This window comes from Pleurodeles waltl, chromosome 8 (assembly GCF_031143425.1).
Source record: "Pleurodeles waltl isolate 20211129_DDA chromosome 8, aPleWal1.hap1.20221129, whole genome shotgun sequence".
NCBI lineage: Eukaryota > Metazoa > Chordata > Amphibia > Caudata > Salamandridae > Pleurodeles > Pleurodeles waltl.
The window spans coordinates 1,539,596,006-1,539,621,647 of record NC_090447.1 but is presented as its reverse complement, the minus strand read 5'-3'; the positions used below and the strand labels follow the sequence as shown (position 1 = coordinate 1,539,621,647).

The following is a 25,642-nucleotide window of genomic DNA, read 5'->3' as shown; positions in this document are numbered from 1 at the left end:
CTTGTCTTGCTCGACGCCCCCTCTGTCCCCAGACGCAATTGGCGACTTCCTGGTCCCTCCTGGGCCACAGCAGCATCCAAAAACCCTAACCACACGATTTGCAGCTAGCAAGGCTTGTTGGCGGTCTTTCTTCAGGAAAACACTTCTGCACGACTCTCCACGGCGTGAGGGATCCGTCCTCCAAAGGGGAAGTTCCTAGCCCTTGTCGTTCCTGCAGAATCTTCAGCTTCTACTGTCCAGTAGCAGCTTCTTTGCACCCACAGCTGGCATTTCCTGGGCATCTGCCCGTCTCCGACTTGCTTGTGACTTTTGGACTTGGTCCCCTTGTTCAACAGGTACCCTCGACTGGAAATCCATCGTTGTTGCATTGCTGGTTTGTGTCTTTCCTGCAGAATTCCCCTATCACGACTTCTATGTCCTTTGGGGAACTTTAGTGCACTTTGCACTCACTTTTCAGGGTCTTGGGGTGGGCTATTTTTCTAACCCTAACTGTTTTCTTACAGTCCCAGCGACCCTCTACAAGGTCACATAGGTTTGGGGTCCATTCGTGGTTCGCATTCCACTTTTGGAGTATATGGTTTGTGTTGCCCCTATCCCTATGTGTCCCCATTGCATCCTATTGTAACTATACATTGTTTGCACTGTTTTCTAATACTATACTGCATATTTTTGAAATTGTGTACATATATCTTGTGTATATTTGCTATCCTCATACTGAGGGTACTCACTGAGATACTTTTGGCATATTGTCATAAAAATAAAGTACCTTTATTTTTAGTATATCTGTGTATTGTGTTTTCTTATGATATTGTGCATATGACACTAGTGGTACTGTAGGAGCTTCACTCGTCTCCTAGTTCAGCCTAAGCTGCTCTGCTAAGCTACCATTATCTATCAGCCTAAGCTGCTAGACACCCTGTACACTAATAAGGGATAACTGGGCCTGGTGCAAGGTGCAAGTACCCCTAGGTACTCACTACAAGCCAGTCCAGCCTCCTACATATAGTCACCACATTTAGAAGATGGCATGTTTTCTTTTTGTTTTTTGTAACATATGCATGCAATACAAAAAGCAAAAAATTAGCATTGAACCAGTTTGCCAAGGCCCGATCTGTTGGCTTTGCCAATGCTTGTTTAACATAATGCATTCAACTGCTGAACGCCTCGGTGTTGTCAAGAATGGATTCCTTGCTCTGCACTGCTCCAGACGTCTGATAAAGCCCCGTGGACAGCAGCTGCACATGTCAGCGCACAAACCCATCACTTTGCACCTCCCACAGGCGCCCCAACAGCTCAGTCCCGTACGGACTCTGGTGCTCCCCTACTGGACCGGTCTCTGCCGCTTACAAACTGAGACCAAGAACCAGAGCTGTGACATTGTCCGTAAGGATGACGCACAGGATACTAGGACACAGACGTTATCGTAGAAGGACAATACCCTCTAAAGGCCAGAAAATCTAGAATTATCTATTATTTGGAAAAAACACATGATCAGTTGACTGTGACACTGAGGCTCACAGGGAAGCGGCAGGTGACCGGAGAGAGTTCCTGTCAGAGGAAGCATGGGTCTGGTTTACTCGAACCCTAGTATGAGAGGCAGATGAACCCACAGATTATAGGGGTGAAGTACTGATTACAAATGACTTCTCCCCGTGGCACTTCCCGTGCATCCAGTAACCAATGCAAGACCAAGGCCCGATTGAGGGTTCGCAGAGAGAGCTCAGTCGCAATGGCGGCGGGGTCCCCTCTCCTTCCAGCTGAAGCTCAGCCTGCCTGCTTTAGAGCTGGGCGCCCCTTCATCATGACCCGCCCCTGCCGCCCACATACACCTCGGTTGGCACAACAGAGGGTAAAGGCGGTCAGGGGTTTGCCCAGGTGCCCACCCACCTGCTTTCGAGTGAGCAAAGACGTGAGCAGTTTCACTGTCCTTCAGTGACCACTACACAATGCCCCTCTTCATGGGAGAAAAGTCCCACGGTCAGGGGGCATTGTGTGCGTTTTATTTTCAAAACAAAATCCCTTTGGGTTTTTGTATTGGAAAGTGAAACAAATAGAAGGTTTGCCAGTGCAGCGCCATAATGTTGACGAAGACCATAGCTGCCAAGTTTTGATTTTGTTTGTGTGACATTTCCATGTTTTCAGCATCTTTGTGTGACATTTCCATGTTTTGTGTGACCCTTTGCAGGGCACCTTACCTTGACTAGATACACACAGCTCATAGCTGCCAGGTTTTCCAAGTCCATGTGTGATGTTCTGGTCCAGCTTTTTTTTCTTTCATTTCTGGGACTTGTAGTCCTGTTTTTGCAACAGAGTAAACAACACTACAAGTTCCAGAAATCAAAGAAAAGAGCTGGACTGGAGCAGCACGGACCTGGGAAACCTGACGGGGCTGGTGGTTATATCCATGTAATGAGATGGATTTTACAAATGACTCTTCTTCACGCCATATAATTGCCCAGAGATAGTCTTAAAACAGCTGCAGTGCCCGTGAAGAACGTGTGCAAGTTCAGCCCACCCTGGTCCGGCAAATTAACCCAGAGCACTAGGCCCAGTTTCACCTGATCGGATGCACAACTCATGCACCCCTTCTACACCCCCCCAGCACCCCAGCCTCCGCTCTGCACTGATGCTCTTATCCATCCAGCCTTATTTCATACCTTCGCTGTGATGCTGTACCACTCAATCAATCAATCAGGAATTTGTAAAGTGCACTACGCACCCGTGAGGGTCTCAAGGCGCTGAGGTAGAGGGGAGGGAGGTGCTGCTACTGCTCGAACAGCCAGGTCTTGAGAAGTTTCCTGAAGGTAATGAAGTCTTTGGTCTGACGCAGGTGAGTGGGACGAGTGTTCCACGTCTTGGCGGCGAGGTGCGTGAATGATCTGCCGCTGGTTGTAGTTCTGCCGGCGCATGGGACGGTTGCGAGGGCGAGGTCGGCGGAGCAGAGATGCTGCGTTGGGTGTAGAAGGAGAGGCATCTGTTGAGGTATTCTGGTCTGTGTTGTGCAGTGCTTTGTGAGCGTGAGTGAGGTACCACTGACCCCCAGGGTGCCCAGGCTGAAGGCAGCAGGGAGCTGCACCATCTCAGGAGTGCAACTCAGCATGGAAGTTCAGACCTGCCAAGTTTCCCCGGTCCATGCGTGATGTGCTGCTCCATTTTAGTTTTTTTAATTTGAATTCTGGGACTTCTACTCTTGTTTTTTCCATTATAGAACAGGACTACAACTCCCAGAATGCCAAAAAAAAACCTGGAGTGGTGCAGCGCATCACGCATGGACCTGGGAAACTTGGCAGCTATGGAAGTTCACTTGCTGTCTGTCACAGTCCATTTTCAGGCAAGGATTTATATGCACCAGTGCAGCGGCACTAGTCAGCGTGCAAAGAGTTCTTTTGGGTGCCATCTCAGCCTCAAAACGTGTTACAGCCTCAGAAATGACAGCAGCTGAACAGGCCAGTCATGCAGCAAGAGAGAGGTTGGGGCAAGCTGCTGCATAATACCACCATGTGCTCCGACACCTTCACAGTTACCATGACAACCACTTCTGCACCCTGGAAGCAGAGCACGCTACCAGCAGCCAAATTCTGGTTGCTTCTGCTCGTTTCATTTGCCGGCACGTCCCACTTCACAAGTGAAGGACCACAAAGTTGCGTGCCAACTAGGTGTTGACTAATTTGCATTACTTAACCCCAGTTGCGTGATGCTCGGCAGAGCTGAGAGACGCCCAGCAAACAGACAATGCATTGACAGGAACTGCAGTGACGGTGGTGTCTGCCATTGCTAGAATGCTAGAGACTTCCACTGGGCCGGCGGACATCTCAAAATTTGCAGACGAGAACTCCATCAGGGTGGCGGAGTACTGTACTCTGTCTCCCTGACGACCAACGGCCAGATGTACCTAGATGCTATCTTGCATTTCCTTAATAGCGACGGCTTAGAAATCACTATTTAGGAAATGCAAAACGATATGTATCAAAATATCGATTTCCGAATAGCGATTCCTACAGGAGTCGCTTTTAGGAAAAGGGTATTAAGAAATCCTGTGCTATTTGTTACAATGAGCTTGCTTTGCATTTCCAAAATACCGATTTCCTACTAGGAAATTGCTTTTTTGAAAATGCTAAACCACTGATGGCTATGGGCTAAAGGCCCCCTGTGATGTACCCCAAAAATAGTGGTGCACATGTAGAGCACACACATGCCCTAGGGCCACGAGTGTGCTCTATTGTACTTAAAAAAAAAAAAGCATCTTTGCATGCTTTTATAAAATTGCACATGGTTAGCATCGACTTGGAGTCGATGGTAATTGCATTTCCTAAATTCCCAATTCGCATTTAGGAAATGCTTTGTACATGTGCTAAGGAAATCACAAATAGGTAGTCCCTATTTATGATTTCCTATTTGGAGGATCGCAAATTGAGATTTATACTGGATAGAAATCGCAATTTGCGATTCCCTAAAGGGCTTTGTAGATCTGGAGAGCCCATTTAATATTTCTTAATATCCCAAAATAGCGATTCGGACCGTTAAGAAATGCTAAACGGCTTTGTACATCTGGCCCTAAAGCCCTCCCTGCCAAAATCAAAATCAGGGCTGAAGTTGGCCCACACCAAGGATGACCTCTTGATGGGTGTGCTTCTGAAAGGCGTAGAAGAAGGTGTGAGAGACCCCCTATCCAGCACCATGGGTGGGAACTCCTGTAAATTAGTTAATCTTTTGTGTCTTTCAGATTACTAATATCCTCTCACCATCTCTAGGTCACACAAAGTGAAAACTGAGGAGGAGGTTCAGATACAAGCTTTCTTTTTTTTTTTTTTTTGCTTTCACTCCTGTACTTCACACGTTTCAGTCCCACATAATCAATTTTAGGGCTGCCTCTGAAACCATCATTTCCCAATGTCTTGGTCATCTGAAGGAGGCTGCAGATTCAGGGTCTCTCACTGGCTTTACAGTTGAAACATGTTTTGAAACATCTTGAGCTGCCTGTGGAAATGTTTAGGAGATAGTGGAATATGTTATCTGACCATAGAAAAAATAAGAATTTTAATTTCTGGTAAACGCGATTTTGCAATGATGAGCAACATTTAGTTAAAGTTTAGGGGATCAATGATGAGCTCAGGATTGCCATCTCACAAGAGATTGTCCTGAGATGAATGGGCAGGATTCAGCACATACTCTACCCATCGCCCACTGTTGCTTCACATGGGTTTGCCAAACAATCGCACCCTCCAGGGGTGTCCCATAGCCAGCCAGGAGATCCTGCTATCACAACTGCTTTATTTGTTTTCAGATAGATGCCCTGTCGGAGATAGTGGATGCAGTACAAGGAAGGATTGAAGTATACATAGATGGAGGGATCCGAACAGGAAGCGATGTCCTGAAGGCTCTTGCTCTGGGGGCAAAGTGTGTCTTCATCGGACGGCCAATCGTTTGGGGTCTTGCCTACAAGGTAGTGTAAAGGAGAGCATCAGTGCTTCTGCTGCATTCCAGGAGGGTCTGTAGAGCTCTTGTATACTCTGTCAATTCACACACAGGTGGGGGAGGTTGGGGTTTCGCGGAGGGACTGCCCTGCATGGAAGGTGGTGGTCCAAGTACGTCAGCGTGTTTTGCTGCATCACGGGTAAATGTTTTCAAAGAAGATGAGCATTTCATCCTGGTGGATTGATTGACATCTGAAATCGCATGTTGTGCTTTGGTTGCGATGAATGTTGAAAGAGCTCGGCTGTAGCTAAGGGAGGGTGTCCTTTGTCACTTATTGTAACTATGCATGCACCATCTCTGTAAGCAAAGCCTCTGTACAAGACTTTCCTATGATCCTAGTCACACATAGTGCACCCACACTCCTTACCACTCCAGGGCACCCATTCACACATAGTGCACCCACACTCCTTACCAGTCCAGTGCTCCCATTCACACATAGTGCACCCACACTCCTTACCAATCCAGAGCTCCCATTCACATATAGTGCACCCACACTCCTTGCCAGTCCAGGGCTCCCATTCACACATAGTGCACCCACACTCCTTACCAGTCCAGGGCTCCCATTCACATATAGTGCACCCACACTCCTTGCCAGTCCAGGGCTCCCATTCACACATAGTGCACCCACACTCCTTACCAGTCCAGGGCTCCCATTCACATATAGTGCACCCACACTCCTTACCAGTCCAGGGTGCCCATTCACGCATAGTGCACTCACACTCCTTACCAGTCCAGGGCTCCCATTCACACAAAGAGCACCCACACTCCTTGCCAGTCCAGGTCTACCATTCACACATAGTGCACCCACACTCCTTACCAATCCAGGGCTCCCATTCACATATAGTGCACCCACACTCCTTGCCAGTCCAGGGCTCCCATTCAGACATAGTGCACCCACACTCCTTACCAGTCCAGGGCACCCATTCAAACATAGTGCACCCACACTCCTTACCAGTCCAGGGCTCCCATTCACGCATAGTGCACCCACACTCCTTACCAGTCCAGGGCTCCCATTCACACAAAGAGCACCCACACTCCTTACCAGTCCAGGGCACCCATTCACGCATAGTGCACCCACACTCCTTACCAGTCCAGAGCTCCTATTGACACATAGTGCACCCACACTCATTACCAGTCCAGGGCTCTCATTCACACATAGTGCACCCACACTCCTTACCAGTCCAGGGTGCCCATTCACACATAGTGCACCCACACTCCTTACCAGTCCAGGGCTCCCATTCACACAAAGAGCACCCACACTCCTTGCCAGTCCAGGGCTCCCATTCACACATAGTGCACCCACACTCCTTACCAGTCCAGGGCTCCAATTCAGACATGGAGCACCCACACCCCTTACCAGTCCAGGGATCCCATTCAGACATGGAGCACCCACACTCCTTACCAGTCCAGGGCACCCATTCACACATAGTGCACCCACACTCCTTACCAGTCCAGGGCTCCCATTCACACAAAGAGCACCCACACTCCTTGCCAGTCCAGGGCTCCCATTCACACATAGTGCACCCACACTCCTTACCAGTCCAGGGCTCCCATTCACATACAGTACACCCACACTCCTTACCAGTCCAGGGTGCCCATTCACACATAGGGCACCCACACTCCTTAACAGTCCAGAGCTCCTATTGACACATAGTGCACCCACACTTCTTACCAGTCCAGGGCTCCCATTCACACATAGTGCACCCACACTCCTTACCAGTCCAGGGTGCCCATTCACACATAGTGCACCCACACTCCTTACCAGCCCAGGGTGCCCATACACACATAGTACACCCACACTCCTTACCAGTCCAGGGTGCCCATTCACACATAGTGCACCCACACTCCTTACCAGTCCAGGGCTCCCATTCACACAAAGAGCACCCACACTCCTTGCCAGTCCAGGGCTCCCATTCACACATAGTGCACCCACACTCCTTACCAGTCCAGGGCTCCCATTCACACAAAGAGCACCCACACTGCTTACCAGTCCAGGGCACCCATTCATACATTGTGCACACACACTCCTTACCAGTCCAGGGCTCCCACTCACACATAGTGCACCCAAACTCCTTGCCAGTCCAGGGCTCCCATTCACACATAGTGCACCCACACTCCTTACCAGTCCAGGGAACCCATTCACACATAGTGCACCCACACGCCTTGCCAGTCCAGGGCTCCCATTCACACATAGTGCACCCACACTCCTTACCAGTCCAGAGCTCCCACTCACACATAGTGCACCCACACTCCTTCCCAGTCCAGGGCTCCCATTCACACATAGTGCACCCTCACTCCTTACCAGTCTAGGGCTCCACTCACACATAGTACACCCACACTCCATACCAGTCCAGGGCACCCATTCAAACATAGTGCACCCACACTCCTTACCAGTCCAGGGCTCCCATTCACACATAGTGCACCCACACTCCTTACCAGTCCAGGGCTCCCACTCACACATAGTGCACCCACACTCCTTCCCAGTCCAGGGCTCCCACTCACACATAGTGCACCCTCACTCCTTACCAGTCCAGGGCTCCCATTCAGACATGGAGCACCCACACTCCTTCCGAGTCCAGGGCACCCATTCACACATAGTGCACCCACACGCCTTACCAGTCCAGGGCTCCCATTCACATATAGTGCACCCACACTTCTTACCAGTCCAGGGTGCCCATTCACATATAGTGCACCCACACTGCTTACCAGTCCAGGGCACCCATTCACACATAGTGCACCCACACTCCTTACCAGTCCAGGGCACCCATTCACACATAGTGCACCCACACTCCTTACCAGTCCAGGGCACCCATTCAAACATAGTGCACCCACACTCCTTACCAGTCCAGGGCTCCCATTCACATATAGTGCACCCACACTGCTTACCAGTCCAGGCTAGACGTTTCTGGGTGGATACCATCAATTCTACTGTTGGTTAGAGGAGCGTCCTGTATACACGTTTGCCAAGTACTGAAGGGTGAAGGAAGATTCAAGTGTGCATGTGTGATGAGCAATACAAGGTAAGAGGAGTACCTAGGTCAACATGACTGATGGGCACAGCAGGAGTGGGGTGACATCTTGTGCACATGTACAATCGACGCTGCAGTATTGGAGGGTGATGCATGTGTGATGGGCACAGCAGGCGTGAGGTGACATCTTGAGTATATGTACAATCAATGCTGCAGTATTGGAGGGTGATGCATGTGTGATGGGCACAGCAGGAATGGGGTGACGTCTTGAGTATATGTACAATCAATGCTACAGTATCGGAGGGCGATGCATGTGTGATGGGCACAGCAGGAATGGGGTGGCATCTTGAGTATATGTACAATCAATGCTGCAGTATTGGAGGGTGATGCATGTGTGATAGGCACAGCAGGCGTGAGGTGCCATCTTGTGCACATGTCCAATTGATGCTGCAATATTGGAGGGTGATGCATGTGTGACGGGCACAGCAGGCGTGAGGTGACATCTTCTGCACATGTCCAATCGATGCTGCAGTATTGGAGGGTGATGCATGTGTGACGGGCACAGCAGGAGTAGGGTGACGTCTTGAGTATATCTACAATCAATGCTACAGTATCGGAGGGCGATGCATGTGTGATGGGCACAGCAGGCGTGAGGTGACATCTTGTGCACATGTACAATCAATGCTGCAGTATCGGAGGGTGATGCATGTGTGATGGGCACAGCAGGCGTGAGGTGACATCTTGTGCACATGTACAATCAATGCTGCAGTATTGGAGGGTGATGCATGTGTGATGGGCACAGCAGGCGTGAGGTGACATCTTGAGTATATGTACAATCGATGCTGCAGTATTGGAGGCTGTTGCATGTGTGATGGGCACAGCAGGAGTGGGGTGACATCTTGAGTATATGTACAATCAATGCTGCAGTATTGGCGGGTGATGCATGTGTGATAGACACAGCAGACGTGAGGTGCCATCTTGTGCACATGTACAATCAATGCTGCATTAGCGGAGGGTGATGCATGTGTGATGGGCACAGCAGGCGTGAGGTGACATCTTGTGCACACGTACAATCAATGCTGCAGTATTGGAGGGTGATGCATGTGTGATGGGCACAGCAAGTGTGAGGTGACATCTTGAGTATATGTACAATCTGCTGCAGTATCGGAGGGTGATGCATGTGTGATGGGCACAGCAGGAATGGGGTGACATCTTGAGTAAATGTACAATAGAAGCTTCAGTATCGGAGGGCGATGCGTGTGTGATGACAGGGGGGGCATCTATAAAGATCACCTGAGGTGCATACTTAGCTATTTCCTGCTTTCTCACAGGGTGAAGAAGGCGTACGTGGGATACTGCAGATTCTGATGGATGAGTTCCGCCTCTCCATGGCTCTTTCTGGTAAGGTGTCTCTTCAGACATTCACAAGGCATTGTGGGAAAGATGACAGACCAAAAGTCTGTGGGGCAACCAGTGGTCACTTCAAATACTCCCATGTTCACCGCCCTCCAAATAAATCTGCGATTTATTTATTCATTCATTTGTAGGCTGTTTTATGTAGCACTAAATAGCTCATCTCTCTGCTTCAGAGCACTTTGGGTTTGTGGGTGGAGGAAGTTGAGCCATTATGGATTGGAACCATGCCTGACCCACCGATGATTCGCCCTCATCTGTGGTCCAGTTTCTCATAAGTATTGTTAATCAGTCCTTTCACAAATATGAATGACAGAGCAGTCATCTAGACAGACACCACAACTCTTCAGTCTCTAGAAGAATGTCACTAGGGCCTTGTAGTGGCTGAGGTGGTCGTGTGTAGCTGTTGACAACCAACCACTTGTACGAATGGGGCTGTTTTCAGATATTATTTCAGGAACAAACCTCATTGTTCTCACGAACAAGTTGTAATTGACTCTGGTCAATCACATTCTTGTCCTGTCACATTTAGATTTATTTTTTCTTGATTTATGTCTTCCACTGTATCTTTTGACTCCATTGTAGCCGATTCTTTACCCGCCTGGCCATATTGGCGTTAGAGTGTCTGCTCGTGTTGCATTTCCTTTAGACTCCCTCTCTTGGTTTATATGTTTTATTTCATAATGTTTCTTACTTGTATAGCTGTACCTCACATACTTTGGACACATTTGCTGTGCCCTGTTGGGATTGGAGCATTAGAACTTGATTTTCCTTAAAGACTGTCTTTCAGTTTTGAGGTGAGTCGTGGCACCTTGCCCTGAAATCCGCAATGCACCAGGACACAAACACCTCCTAAATTTGTTTTTTTCTACCTCGGATTCTGACGTGTTGTGAGATCACTGTTCCAGAGAGCACAAGGAGAACAGGAAAACAGAAGCTAATTCAAAGACACAGAGCGCCTGATTCACGGAAGTATCCCTACGAGTGTTAAGTCTCTGCACGTAAAGATAGGGATTTTTATGTGCGGAGGCTCCATACTAGAAAAGATACTACTCGTAAATCCCTTTGTGAATAGCAAACAATCAGAAACTTACACAAAAGAATAAGATTACTTTTGTGAATCAGGCCCTGAATACTTTGAGGCCAAACCAGAGGAATGGCCTGGTGCTAGGTCATATAAGAATGGCTCATTTGGTGGAAAGGTAAGGATAATACACCTTTTAAGTTTTGCCTTCATGGACGCACAAATTACTGTCTTCAAACCAGTATCAGCACTTTGATTTGTATTTGCTACGGGACCTGTAACGAAAGTGCCTGTCAAACCTGTAAGGTCTTTTGGTCAAAGAAGACAAATCCTCAATGACATGATAGTAGATGGGTGTATCACCCAACGATGCAACCCTCAAACTCTACTGAGTCGCCATTCACAGTGGATGTCCAAAGACCACACTTTGATGAGAGAGGAGGCTGGTTCAGTCGCCATGAAGCCGTGGAAGAGCAGAATCCAACTGAGGTCCACTCACATGACTCCGACTCTGAGACAAATCTTCAAGACCCTCTAGAAAACAAACACCTATCACTAAGACCTTGCCTAGGGTTTCGAGCATCAACATTGAAGGTTGCCCGCAGTCCAAGCAACCTACGACACAGGGTACAGAAGATGCTTTCTCAGGGTTTCAATCTCCAGCCAAGCATGTGCAGCCATAAAGGGGATGGCACCAAGGGCAACATGCCCTAGATTAGGGACCACCCTCGGAAAAGTCTTGGCAGTCAACACCACACACTAATGTCAAGACCATTCTCCATCGAAAACAACTCTGGATGCTGAGAACTCCTTGAGGTGAGAGTCTAGAGTTATGAATCTAAGAAGTCACCTAAATACCACTAGCACTTGGACACAGAAGCTTATGCGTTGCTTTAGTGTCACATGCCTGATTACACAAGACTGCCCAAACAACGTTCACAAGAGACTGGTGATAGGGAAGATCCAGTGTTGCTACTGAGTTTCAGCACAGTCTGTATTTCTCAACTCCAAGGTGCATATTACTGGGTAAATAGTTTCTCAACACTCGGCCACAAGTGACCATCTTTACAGATGCCCCCCTGTTGGGTTGAGGCGCTCCCATGTGCCAACCTTCCTTTCTGGATGCAAGCTTCCAGAACCTATTGCATTCATTACTTAATGTCAGTTTACACACACCATTCATCTTCACAGATCCACACTTTCACTTACCGATAGGTGAAATACTCAATCCAAGTTTTAGTCTGTCCCAGTGCTTTGTGGGTCTCCACCTCATATATTTGATTTACTGTAATCGTAGCCTGCCAGGTATGTATGTTCAGTCAACCGGGGACTCCTGATATGGCCCATTGTCCTTGTGCTCCATTTCATTTTAGGCCTTAGTGAAGGATCATCTATTGAACCTGGCTTTCCTTGGGAGATGGTCCTCCTGGGTAGTTGTTGCATTGCTTATACTTCAATATGTTTTTCCGTAATCATCAGTTTGAATTGTTGTACCTTAGTAGTTTGTAACGGTGCTTTGGTTAAAGCACTCTTAAACATACCATTAAATCCTGTTCAGTGCTCAAGTATGGTAGCGATGGTGTGGGTAGGGCTCTAAAAAACAACAACATTGATATTGGACTGAGTCCTGGATGTGCATTATGCTCATTCCTGTGACACTGTATGCCATGCTTCTGGATAGCCCTGCCTCCAGATTATGCTGCAGAAATTGAGGTCTGTAGTCTTTCGAACATTGGTTCCAAAATATTTGCCAATAAAAGTCTAGATGGAAGGTTTGGTGGCATTTAGAGGTGGAAGTCTTACAACTACAAAAGTGTTACATTCTCTCTCACTCCACTCTCATGGTTTCTCTTTCACTACCGCACATACTACAGAAAGACCTTATGAAGGTTCCCACTTTATTGCCATGGAGATTCAATGCATTGGGCATAACCTCGTGGCTTCTCTTTCTTGGGGTTGGCACACTATATGTTGTTTTCTTGCAGTGAGCTTGGCATACTCTTCAGTGTGTCCTGCCTGCATCTGGCACATAATGTACAGTACTACATGGTATTAATCGTGCACACTGTATGATGTGTCCTGCTTGAACTGGACTTTCACTGCAGTACTGTGTTTGAAGTATTTTGGCTCGCTGTGCAGCATGTCCTGCTTTTATATGGCACATTGTATGCGATGTTCCATGGGTACTAGATTTGAGTTTTCTACTGAAGTGTTACATGCACCACAGTTGGTATACCTTGCATGTACATTTTTAGTGTACTATATAAAGTGTTCCATGTATTACATTTGGCATATTGTGCAGCCTTTGAAATATTTGGTACACTGTATATGCACTGTTTTTACAATAGATTGGCTCACTGTGCAGTGTTGCACGTGACGTGTTCTGCACACATTATGTACTGTTCCTCACAATAGATGCAACAGGCCATGCTGTATTGCACATGACATATTTGGGACACTATATGCACTGATCTTTGTAGTAGGTGTTACATGCCACACAGTATTGCACATGACATATTTGACACCGAACAAGCAGTCTTCCGTGCATGTATTTGGCATTCTGTAGACTCTTCTATGTTGAGTATTTGACAGCCTTTCAATGTGTTTATTTTTTATCTTGTACAGTATTACAAGGGATGTAAATCGCACACTCTATGCAGTGTTTCATCCAGTGCAGTATTGAGCATGAACTCTTGGCACGCTGTACACAGTGTTCCTTGTATGGATCTGATATAATGCGCAGTATTGTGAAAGAAGTATATTATGTAGTATTGTGTGTGAAGCATAATGCGTAGTATTGTGTGTGAAGTATAATGCGTAGTATTGAGTATGAAGTATACTGTGCAGTATTATGCATGCAGTATAATATGTAGTATTGTGTGTGAAGCATAATGCGTAGTATTGAGTATGAAGTATACTGTGCAGTATTATGCATGCAGTATAATATGTAGTATTGTGTGTAAAGTATAATATGCAATATTTTGTGTGAAGTAAAATGTGCACTGTGTAGTTCTGTGTATGAAGTATCATGTATTGTGTGTGAAGTATAATGCCTAGTATTATGCGAAGTTTAATGTGCAGTATTGTGTGTGAAGTATAATGTGCAGTATTGTGTGTGAAGTTTAATGCGCAGTATTGTGTGTGAAGTATAATGTGCAGTATTGTGTGTGAAGCATAATGTGTGGTATTCTGTGTGAGGTATAATGTATAGTATTGTGTGTGAAGTGTAATGTGCAATATTGTGTGTGATGTACAATGTGCAGTATTGTGTGTGAAGTATAATGTGCAGTATTGTGTGTGAAGTATAATGTGTGGTATTGTGTGTAAAGTATAACCTGAAATATTGTGTGTGGAGTATAATGTGCACTATTGTGTGTGAAATATAATGTGCAGTATTGTGTTTTGAAGTATAATGTGTAGTATTGTGTGTGGAGTATAATGTGCAGGATTGTGTGTTAAGTATAATGCATGCAGTATTGTGTGTGAAGTATAATATGTGCAGTATTGTGTGTGAAGTATAATATGTGCAGTTTGTAGTATTGTGTGAAGCATAATATGTAGTATTTGTGTGAAGTATAATGTGTAGTGTTTTGTGCAAAGTATAATGTGTGCAGTATTATGTGTGAAGTATGTGTGCAGTATTTCATTGGAAGTATGTGAACTATTGTGTGTGAAGTATAATGTGCAGTAAAGTGTGTGAAGTATACTGTGTAGTATTGTGTGTGGAGTATAATGTGTCGTTTTGTATGTGAAGTATAATGTGCATTCTTGTGTGTGAAATATGTGCAGTCTTGTGCGTGAAATATGTGCAGTATTGTGTGTGAAGCATAATGTGTAGTACTGTGTGTGAAGTATAATGTGCAGTATTGCATGTGAAGTATTTGAACTATTGTGTGTGGAGTATAATGTATAGTAAAGTATGTGAAGTATAAAGTGTAGTATTCTGTGTGTAGTATGATGTGTAGTGTTCTATGTGACATATAATGTGCAGTATTTTGTTTGAATTATAATGCGCAGTATTGTGTGTGACGTATAATGTGTAGTACTGTGTGTGAAGTGTAATGTAATGTGCAGTACTGTGTGTGAAGTGTAATGTGTAGGATTGGGTGTGAAGCATAATATGCAATATTGTGTGTGAAGTATAATGTGCAGTATTGTGTGTGAAGTGTTGCATAGTATTGTATGTGAAGTATAATGTGCAGTATTGTGTATGAAGTATAATGTGCAGTATTGTGTTTAGTATAATGTGTAGTATTCTGTGAAGTGTAATGTGCGATTTTGTGTATGAAGTATAATGTGAACTATTGTGTGTATAGTATTGGGTGTGAAGTACTGTGTTTAGTATTGTGTGAAGTATAATAAGCAATATTGTGTGTGAAGTATATTCTGCAGTATTGTGTGTGAAATATGTGAACTATTGTGTGTGAAATATAATGAACAGTAAAGTGTGTGAAGTACGTGTAGTATTGTGTGTGAATTATTATGTGGAGTGTCGTATGTGAAGTATAATGAGCAGTATTGTGTATGAAGTATGTGTAGTACTGTGTGTGAAGTATAGTGTGCAGTATTGTGTGTGACGTATAATATGCAGTATTGTGTGTGAAGAATAATGTGTTGTATTGTGTGTGAAGTAATATGTGCAGTATTGTGTGTGAAATATAATGTGCAGTATTGTGTGTGAAGCATAATGTGTAGTATTCTGTTTGAGGTATAATGTATAGTATTGTGTGTGAAGTGTAATGTGCAATATTGTGTGTGATGTACAATGTGTAGTATTGTGTGTGAAGTATAATATGCAGTATTGTGTGTGTAGAACACTGTGTAGTATTGTGTGTGAAGTAATATGTGCAGTATTGTGTGTGAAATATAATGTGCAGTATTGTGTGTGAAGTATATTGTGTAGTACTGTGTGTGAAGCATAATGTGTAGTATTGTGTGTGAGGTATAATGTATAGTATTGTGTGTGGAGTGTAATGTGCAGTATTGTGTGTGATGTACAATGTGTAGTATTGGGTGTGAAGTATATTGTGCAGTATTGTGTGTGAAATATAATGCGAACTATAGTGTGTGAAGGATGCGAACTGTAGTGTATGAAGTATGTGAACTATTGTGTGTGAAGTACAATGTGCAGTAGTGTGTTACGTATGTGTATTATTGTGTGTGAAGCATAATGTGCAGTATTCTGTGTGAAGATTAATGTGTAGTATTGTGTGTGAAATATAATGTGCAGTAGCGTGTGTGAAGTTTAATGTGTATTATTGTGTGTGAAGTATAATGTGTAGTATTGTATGTGAAGTATAGTATGCAATATTGCGTGTGCAGTATAATGTGTATTATTGTGTGTGAAGCATAAAGTGTAGTATCCTGTGTGAAGTATAGTATGCAGTACTGTGTGTGAAGTATAATGTGTATTATTGTGTGTGAAGCATAATGTGTATTATTGTGTGTGAAGTTTAATGTGTATTATTGTGTGTGAAGTAGAGTGTGTAGCATTGTGTGTGAAGTATAGTATGCAGTATTGTGTGTGAAGTATAATGTGTAGTATTCTGTGTGAATTATAGTATGCAGTATTGTGTGTGAAGTATAATGTGTGGTACTCTGTGAGAAGTGTAATATGTAGTATCGTGTGTGAACTAAAATGTGCAGTATTTTGTGTGAATTATAGTGTAGTATTGTTTCTGGAGTAGTCACCTCCAAGTGCATCATGCTCACTTTTCTACTTTGTATGAGGGAATTTTACATATCCGGAAGTATTAACGAAGGCGTGTGTAGTGTTCCTTGCACTGGATTTGACATAACGTGTCATTTTGGAATTTTTAGCACACTGTGCAACATGCCCTGCTTGGATTTCATGCCCTGTATGCAGTGGATTCGACACACTGTGCAGACTAAGGCCCTCATTACGACCCTGGCGGTATAGAACCGCCCGGGCCGCGGCACGCGGGAGCACCGCCGACAGGCCGGCGGTGCCCCGCAGGGCATTCTGACCGCGGCGGCTTAGCCGCGGTCAGAGAAGGGAAACCGGCGGTCTCCCGCCGGTTTCCCGACGGTTTCCCGCTGCCCCCAAGGAATCCTCCAAGCCGGCGCAGCTTGCTGCGCCGGCTTGGGGATTCCGACTCCCCCTCCCGCCATCCAGTTCCTGGCGGTTCTCCCGCTGGGAACCGGATGGCGGGAGGGGGAGTCGCGGGGCCCCTGGGGGCCCCTGCAGTGCCCATGCCAACGGCATGGGCACTGCAGGGGCCCCCGTAAGAGGGCCCCAAAATGTATTTCACTGTCTGCATAGCAGACAGTGAAATACGCGACCGGTGCAGTAGCACCCGTCGCACCTTCCCACTCCGCCGGCTCGATTACGAGCCGGCTTCATGGTGGGAAGGTTGTTTTCCCCTGGGCTGGCGGGCGGCCTTTCGGCGGCCGCCCGCCAGCCCAGGGGAAAACTCTGAATACCCGCTGCGGTCTTCCGACCGCGGTGCGGTATTCACGACGCGCAACTTTGGCGGGCGGCCTCCGCCGCCCGCCAAAGTTGTAATGAGGGCCTAAGTAACATGTTTGGTCCGCTGTATGCATTGCTCCATGAAGAGGATTGGACATGCTGTGCAGTCCTATGTGAGATGTTTGGCATGCTGTGTGCAGTGTAAGTCCAGACGTGGGTCCCAGACTCACTGTGCCATAGACCTACACTCTACTGAGATGGCCTGAATATGCTGAAATAGATTTGTGGCTGCTTTGTGTGTTCCCGCTCAGAGGGGGCCTGGCTGATCTGTTCCTATTGGAGCAGAGCCAAGGCTGATTTGCAAATTGCTTGTTCCTGCCTGAGGTGGCATGGTGGCCTAAAGAATGATATACTGGAATGTGACCAACCAGTGGATGAAATGAATGCAAGCATTCCACTCATCACCTGCTTGTTTTCCTCAGTGCTATGTCCTAGCTGTGGCAGGTTTGCCCAGGCATGGGTCCTGTGCTTCCCATGCCATAAGTCGAGACCAGTCTTGGGCTGCTTGCCTTCCTGTTCAGAGGAAACCTGGCCTGGCAGTTCGGGCTGGACTGTTCCTAATAGAGCAGGACCTAGGCTAACTTGCATATGGCTGGTTCCTATCTGCAGTGGCATGGTGGCCTATAAACAATGGACTGGGATGTGGCCACTAATAATTACCAGTGGCAGAGATGAGCACCCCAAACATTGCGTTTTTGTGTTTTCTTCCAGGTAGTGTTCCATGCAGTGGATTGGTCATTCTATGTAGTACTATGGGAGGTCTTTGGCACACCCTATGCAGTGTCCCATGCAGTCTATTTGACATGATCTGCAGTACGGTATATGGTGTTTGGCAAGCTGTATGCAGTTTCCCATGCAGTTGATTGGACATTCTATGCAGTATTATTTGAGGTGCAGGGCACGCTTGATGCAGTGTTTCGTTCACTGGATTGGACACGCTTTGCAGTACTCTGAGACGTTTGGCATGCTGCCTGCAGTGTCCTATACAGTGGATTTGATATTCTGTGCAATATTGCATGAGCTATTTGGAATGTTCTATGAAGTGTCCAATGAAGTGGATTGGATATACTGTTCAGTATTACAGAAGGTGCGTGTCTCGCTGTTTGCAGTGCCCATACAGTAGTTTGGATATGCTGTGCAGTATTATATGAGGCATTCTGTACACTCTGCAGTGTACCATGCAGTATATTGGACATGCTGTGAAGTATTCTATGAGGTGTTCGTCTCACTGTATGCAGTGCCCCATGCAGTAGTTTGGACATGCTGTGCAGTATTATATGAGGCATTCTGTACACTCTGCAGTGTACCATGCAGTATATTGGACATGCTGTGAAGTATTCTATGAGGTGTTCGTCTCACTGTATGCAGTGCCCCATGCAGTAGTTTGGACATGCTGTGCAGTATTATATGAGGCATTCTGTACACTCTGCAGTGTTCTATGCAGTAGATTGGACATGCTGTGCAGTGTTCTATGAGGTGTTTGTCTCACTGTATGCAGTGCCCCATGCAGTAGTTTGGATATGCTGTGCAGTATTATATGAGGCATTCTGTACACTCTGCAGTGTACCATGCAGTATATTGGACATGCTGTGCAGTGTTCTATGAGGTGTTTGTCTCACTGTATGCAGTGCCCCGTGCACTGCATTGGACATACTGTGCAGTATTGAGCTTGAAGTTTTGGGCACGTATTCTCTGGTCTTCTTCTGATGGATGTGTTGAACATTAGTGTAGTGTTCCAAGGGATGAGTTCACTTACATGCCCTGTCAATTCTCTGTTGTGGATTTACCAACTCAGAGGCTCATGACATTGGAAAAGTCATTAAAAAGATGTCTTTTTGGAAAACTAACTGATGTTTTCTGTTTTCAGGATGCAGAAATGTCTGTGAAATTAATCGAAACTTAATTCAGTTCTCGAAGTTGTAGAAAGCACCCATCACACTGCCTGCAAGCGTTGGCGTGGACCAGGGAAAGGCGGCCAAGGTGGAAGAAGGACTAATGCATGGAGCATCCATCCCTCATGCTGCATTGTATCCTGTACAAAGACATCTGACCTCAGCTTGTAAAGACCCTGCTACTTCTACAGCTTCTAAGAATGTTCAGTGTTGAGATCCCTAAAGGGATGCTGGTGGTAGGGCCATGCTCTAGTTTATGCTTCTCGTACACTACGTCCTTGCTCCAAATTACTATTGAAAGGGTCATCATATGCCGTAGAGACGGTGGTGGTCTGCTGGACTTGCCGTTAAGGTCAGAGCAGATGACCACCTGACCCTCTACACGAGAGTTCGCCCTCATTGGGGTGTGCGCTGCACAGTGTTGAATCTAGTAAGCTGTAGTTAGGGTGCTCTGCGGAAGCCTTAGACCTACACTCTCTTGTCCCTGTCACGGGCTCGAAACTTGTGTAATTCAATAAACTGCTTTAGTTTCTTTTTGTGTTGCTCATTTGTATGTTTGCCTAATTTCACCTTTATGTACCCTTACAGCATATAATCTTCAAGGTGCATAGGTGTGGAGTCAAGAATGATAAATCTATTCTTCCCTTTATGTGCTTATCTTATGATATTTTGGTCCTAGATGTTTAGGCATCAACATCTTTGGCTTCGATGTTCTGCGATTTAACCAATATTCTTTAGTGCAAGAACAGCCAGAGAACCTGCTTTGCACTGTTTCTCTTTAGCTTGAAGGAAAGATCTCTCAATTTTCACTGCGACAAATTCATTGTAAGGTGACTATGTTGGGAGGAACCTCTGCCTACCTATCGCAAGACTAAAGCAGTTCATTTCCTAAACCGCAGGACATTCTCTTCTGAGCAAGACGACAGGATACCTGTTTGTTTATTTACATTTTCCTTTAGAGCACAAAGCTACCCAGGACGAGCTTCCCAGCGCTAACAGGAGACTAAGGGGGTCATTACAATCTCGGGGGGAAAACCCACAGAGATCGGAGCTGACGGTCAACAGAAGACCTCCATCGCACAGAACCCCCCACCGGCCACATAATATACATCCAGCTGGGCCAGCGGGAGGAAACTGTGTTTACGCCCTCTGACCCAGCTGGAAACAGGGCCTGAACATTGACGCCGGCTCCAAATGGAGCCGGTGGCAATGTGGCAGTGCGGCGGGTGCAGCAGCACCCTTTGCGCATTTCACTGCCGGTAAATCGGGCAGAGAAATGCATGACAGGGCTGTGCATGGGGGCCCCTGCACTGCCCATGCCACATGCATGGGCAGTGCAGGGGCCTCCAGGGGGGGCCCGAGTCACTCATTCTGCCAGCCTTTCCTTGGCGGTGTAAACCGCCAGGGAAAGGCTGGTGGAATCCGACTCATTGTCTGGTGGGCAGCGCTGCCCTGTCGGATCTGAAACGCCGCCACCGCCAGACTGCAGCCTGGCGGTGGCGATGTTTCAAACGTGGCGGTTCAGCCACGTTCGTTATATGGCGGTCTGGACTGCCGTGCAGTTGGCGGCAAGTACCGCCACCTTTGGCATGGCAGTCCAGACCGCCATGTTGATAATGAGGGCCTTAATATGTAGGTAAGCTGGTCAATCATAAAAATGTGTAGCTGAGCTGATTAGGCAAACGCGTGGGTCTTCAGATGCTTCCTGAAGCTTAGCAAACTCCGCTGGCTCTGAGAGGAGCAGGGAGAGAGCTCCAGAGCTTGACACTAGACAGGAAGCGAACGACCTCCGCTTCTCGCTCTCTTGATTTTGGGAATATCCAGGAAGGAGAGATTGTTTGATCTTGGATCCCTCACCTTGTTGCACATGGTGATCAGGTGGCTGAGGATGTGTGCGCCTTGAGCGTCTTTCACCTTATGTGCAAAGCATACGACTTTTAATTCAATTCCTTTGTTACCCGCCAGCCACTGAAGCCTTACCGGAATCGATCGTGCAGATTGCATTTTTGGTAGACCCAGCGGAACTCGAGCTGCAGCATTTTGAATCACTTGCAGCTTCCTGATGACATAGGCAGGGATGCATCAGTACGGAGAGTTGCCATGGTCAAGGTGTGGGGGTACAAGGCCTTGTATCACGGTTCAGGGAGCCATTTGAGCAGCCTTCTGAGAGCTCCCAAGAGGCCGAAGGACGCACCTGGCACTTTCTTTGCTGGGAGGCCATGGTCAGCCCTTTATCCAAAGGGGAAGGGTGATCACGTAGGCAGGTGAGCCAGGTGGGATGCTCCCAGAGCAATGGATAGTTTCTGATTACCATGACCTCCATTTTATCGCCAATATGTTTACGACAGTTAGCTGCCATCCACTTGTTCATCTACTACAGAGAACTGGAAAGTTTCTCAGATGTTGAGATGATATTGGGTGATATAGAAACGACGATCTGAGTGTCTTACGTGTAGGACAACCTTGTAAAGCGTGACAAACCAATGATGTCTGCTGATTGGTGGATGTGCACATGAAAGAGAACGGGGCTCAAAGATGAGCCCTGCGGCACGCCACATCTTATCTGATGGGCCTACGACAGACCAGGCCTATCCCGCACTTGGAAACATCTATTGTCGAGGGATGAGGCCAGCCGTATCAACACCCTTCCTGTGATACCGACTTTGTCCAACCTGTGCTGGACGATTGAATGGGACACCGTCTCAAAGGCTGCGCTCTCTTCAAGAAGAATGAGCGCAGCAGATCCACCCTAGTCCAGTGTTTTCTTAAGGTCTTCCGTAGCCCGTAGGAGGGACGTCTTCGTGAGGCAACCAGGTCTGAAATCGGTTTGTGTCTGGTGTAGAAGATTGTTAGTTTCCAAAAAGTCGGTCAGATAACCGTTTACCAGTTTTTCTAGTATCTTATTTACCCGTGGGAGCAGTGAGATGGATCTATAGTTCCTGCCTTATCAGGGTTCACTAAGGGGTTTTTTCTGTAGTGGGCAGATAATTGCATGCTTCCAGGTATCTGGGACTCCACCTAGGACTCCACCTGTCGCAAATGATAAAGTGAGAACAACATCTGGGATTTGGTGAAGGTGGTGTCAGGATGCCTTCACTTCTCAAGGTGACTTGATGGAGTAATTGATGAGAGTTGACAGTTTCTTCACTTATTCTTCTGAGTCAATGAAAAGGAAGGAAGTTGCTTTTGTGACAATACCAGAGTGTGTTAAAACAAAAAAAGAAACATTTTGAATGAGGTTATTGCCAGGACAGCTCAAGCTTGACTTGGTTTGACTCCCATGTTTACCGGAATGGATTGACTTGAGATGGGCACTACTCTGTCTGCCATGGTAATTTGGCGTATGTTGCCAAGCTAGCTCGACTTCAAAGACATTCTGGATGTCCATGTGCAGTTTTCATAGGAGATCAAGTGGGATTAGTGGGGAGTGCGACTGAAGAGGTCCTATTTTTAGATTATACTTAAGGATGAATGGCTCCTACCCTGTGAGAGAATGTTGGTAGTCTGCAGCCACAGCAGGATAGACCTCGTATGTCTAGAGCTTGGCAGACGGGTAGAATCCAGCACCATAGAGCTGGGCTGCCCAGTGTGTCCCGGAAGACCGGATCCATGCCAGAGGTTCAGGATAGCCACATACGATAAATGAACTTTCTTACATAGTCTGTGGTGACCCCGAGTCTCCATCATGGGTTTGTCTCCCTGTGAGTGAGCCGAACACATCATCCGCCAGGAGTAATAGTTGTAAACCATGCACACTCTCCGCCCGTACTGCCTCTGACAGGGAAAGCGCTTTGGGCAGATGTAACACACCGATGACGATTCTTACTTTATGTAGATAGGTAAGTGGGCTAATGTATATCCTTCTGTAATGCAGTTCATCAACTGTAATCTTTCTAATGTAGCAGAGTGAGCTATGAAGGACATGTGACTCCTACACAGTGTAACCCTCACTGTATGATGCATCACCTCCTGCAGACTGATGTACACACACATGATTTATTATCACTGCATAATATGTACGTGTGATGGAAAGCGCAGCGACACCCTTCATTGCGATGAGTAGCACTCTAGCGCTATAAAAGGATCAAAAAACAAAATGCTGGAATTTAAGTTATTTGTTTAAATACTGGGACAGATCCACACATCTGACATTCTTACAGTGCAGGCCTGTGTCATAAACATGGACTAAACAAAGTCAAAAGCAGCCTCTCTTAAGTACCTGGGAAGTGATCAGAAGCTGTGAGCCTCTGTTTCCCTACATTGCCTCTAGGTGTGAGGCTCCTGATAGCTCAGAGCCAGGATACTCCAACAGCAGGAGGGCCGATGGCCCCTAACTTCAGCCTTTGTTTTGGACTCGGTTGGAATTTCGTGAGCATCCGACGTGCAGGTGGTTTTTCATGTCTGCCCGTGTGTGGAACTCGCACCAGGACAAGTTCAGCAGATGGGGTCTCTTCCTGGCAGGGTGGAAATGGTGCGCGGCCGCGCCCCCTGTACCTGCGACTTGTGCCCTAGTTAAGGGCCTACACTGCAAACGAGGAGTTCCGGTGACATTTACAAACCACAAGGCGGAAGGGTAGTGACTGCAGGCGGTGTCTGGGGTGTTCAGGTTTGAAACCAGGGGCCGGCTGCAGGTTCTGGGAAGCCCAGCTCTTGGTGGTCACCCGAGGTAGGTGCTTGTCTCAGCCATGTTTGTAGCACTTCCTGCCCTGACCTCGCCTCTTCATCTGAGATGTGAAATGAGAACGGTGTGGCCCGGGTGGTTAACCAGGGTTCGCCTTGCAATGCACGAGCGCCTGTTCTCAGGTCTCAGCTCTCCCTTCCCTGGCTCACAGAGGTGCTGATGGACGAAAGAAGCAGCAAAGACTTCATCAACCAGTGGTCCGGGGCCCCTGGGGGTCCGCGAAGCCTCGTCAGGGGGTCCCTGACTGCTGGGAAAATGAAATAACATTAACAGATTAGGTCCCCAGCTTTCAGTAATGGCTCAGTGGGGGGTCCCCGATTCCAATAATGATTAGAGGGGGGGGGCAGGTTCCACTATTGATAAAGTGGGGGCCCACAGAAGTCAAAAGGTTTGGGAACCACTGACTTAAACCTAGGGTGAGCAGATTTTGAAAAGAAAAAACCAGGACAGGTTAGACATAAAAGTAGGAGTAAGTCCTTTAGTCTGGCTTGTCTATCTGTCCTGTCCTGTAAAAGTGTGTGTGTGTGACACACATGAGAGCAGCCAGCCGAAGTATTTGAGACTCTAGAGGTGCCTGTGAAAGGAGGGCAAACCTTTCACTTTTGATTCGTAGATTGACCTGAGATTTGCCTAAAAAACCGGGACATTTATGTAAAATGAACAAAAGCGTCAGGACACCGGGACTGTCCTCTGAAACCGGGACTGTCCGGGGAAATCCGGGACGTCTGGTCACCCTTCGTAAACCACACACCCGCCTCACTTTATTCTGTAAAACTCATGTAAAATAGTTACACAGTCCACAGCTTTGTTTACCAATGTTGTCTCTTTCACCCACCCGAAGCTCAGATGGTGCACTGATATGTGGAGCTCATACATGTGAGTTACAGGAAGTAAAAGGGGGGGGGGGCAGCATGTTCTTTCAGGTTTGTCTGGAAGCGCAGTTGCCACTCCGATCACACGCGTCAAACACGGGGTCATCATTTTAAATGTACCCCGACAATTAGCTCTAATGCAGTGAATACGTTGTCAAATAAATACATATATTCTTAGGAGTTTGTCGCCCGCTGGGAATGGCAGTGAGGGGGTTCCTGACTCCCCCCCACTGGTTTCACTACTGCCCCATGGCGAAGTGGGCTGTGGCCCTGGGCCCCAGCCTTTCAGGGGCCACTTAGAGCCAGCTCTGGCCACTGGCCCCAGCCTTTCAGGGCCCCCAGAGAGCCAACTCTGGCCCTGGGCCCCAGCCTTTTGGGGCCCCGTGAGAGCCAGCTCTGGCCACGGGCCCCAGCCTTTCAGGGGCCCCTGAGAGCCAGCTCTGGCCCAGGGCCCCAGCCTTTCAGGGCCCCCTGAGAGCCAGCTCTGTTCTGCAGGGACTCTTGCCCTCATGACCATGGATACTTCTTAAACAAATTGTTTTAAACACTGTTGCACATTAATTTATTTTTCATGTGGGTGATGTGTGAGACTCTATTACAGACATTTAGCAGAGAAATGTGTTTATGCTTCATGCCACATCCATAAAAAAGGTTTCTTTTAGGTCAAAACAGGACCTCACACATGAGAAATGGCGCTGTTCGAGAGATTATGTGCAGTAATGTTGGTGAGCTGCTGCTGTGATGATACTGAAAACACACGTCACTGTCCCTGAATATTAGACGTAAACACATTAATAATTTGCACCAGTGACCTGGCCAAGAGGGC

General features: G+C 47.0%; 1 protein-coding gene across 4 annotated transcripts in view; it reads left to right on the top strand.

Annotated features, from left to right (window-relative positions):
• HAO2 (hydroxyacid oxidase 2) overlaps nt 1-19,795 on the top strand; it is a 257,628-nt gene extending 237,833 nt beyond the window's left edge. For all 4 annotated transcript variants that reach the window (XM_069203001.1, XM_069202999.1, XM_069202998.1 and 1 more), the window contains 3 exons: nt 5,285-5,443; nt 9,776-9,845; nt 19,239-19,795. In XM_069203001.1, coding sequence (XP_069059102.1) covers nt 5,285-5,443; nt 9,776-9,845; nt 19,239-19,294 — 285 coding nt within the window. In that variant the 3' untranslated portion in view covers nt 19,295-19,795. The remainder of the gene's footprint in view (nt 1-5,284; nt 5,444-9,775; nt 9,846-19,238) is intronic.
• The last annotated feature ends 5,847 nt before the right edge of the window (nt 19,796-25,642 follow it).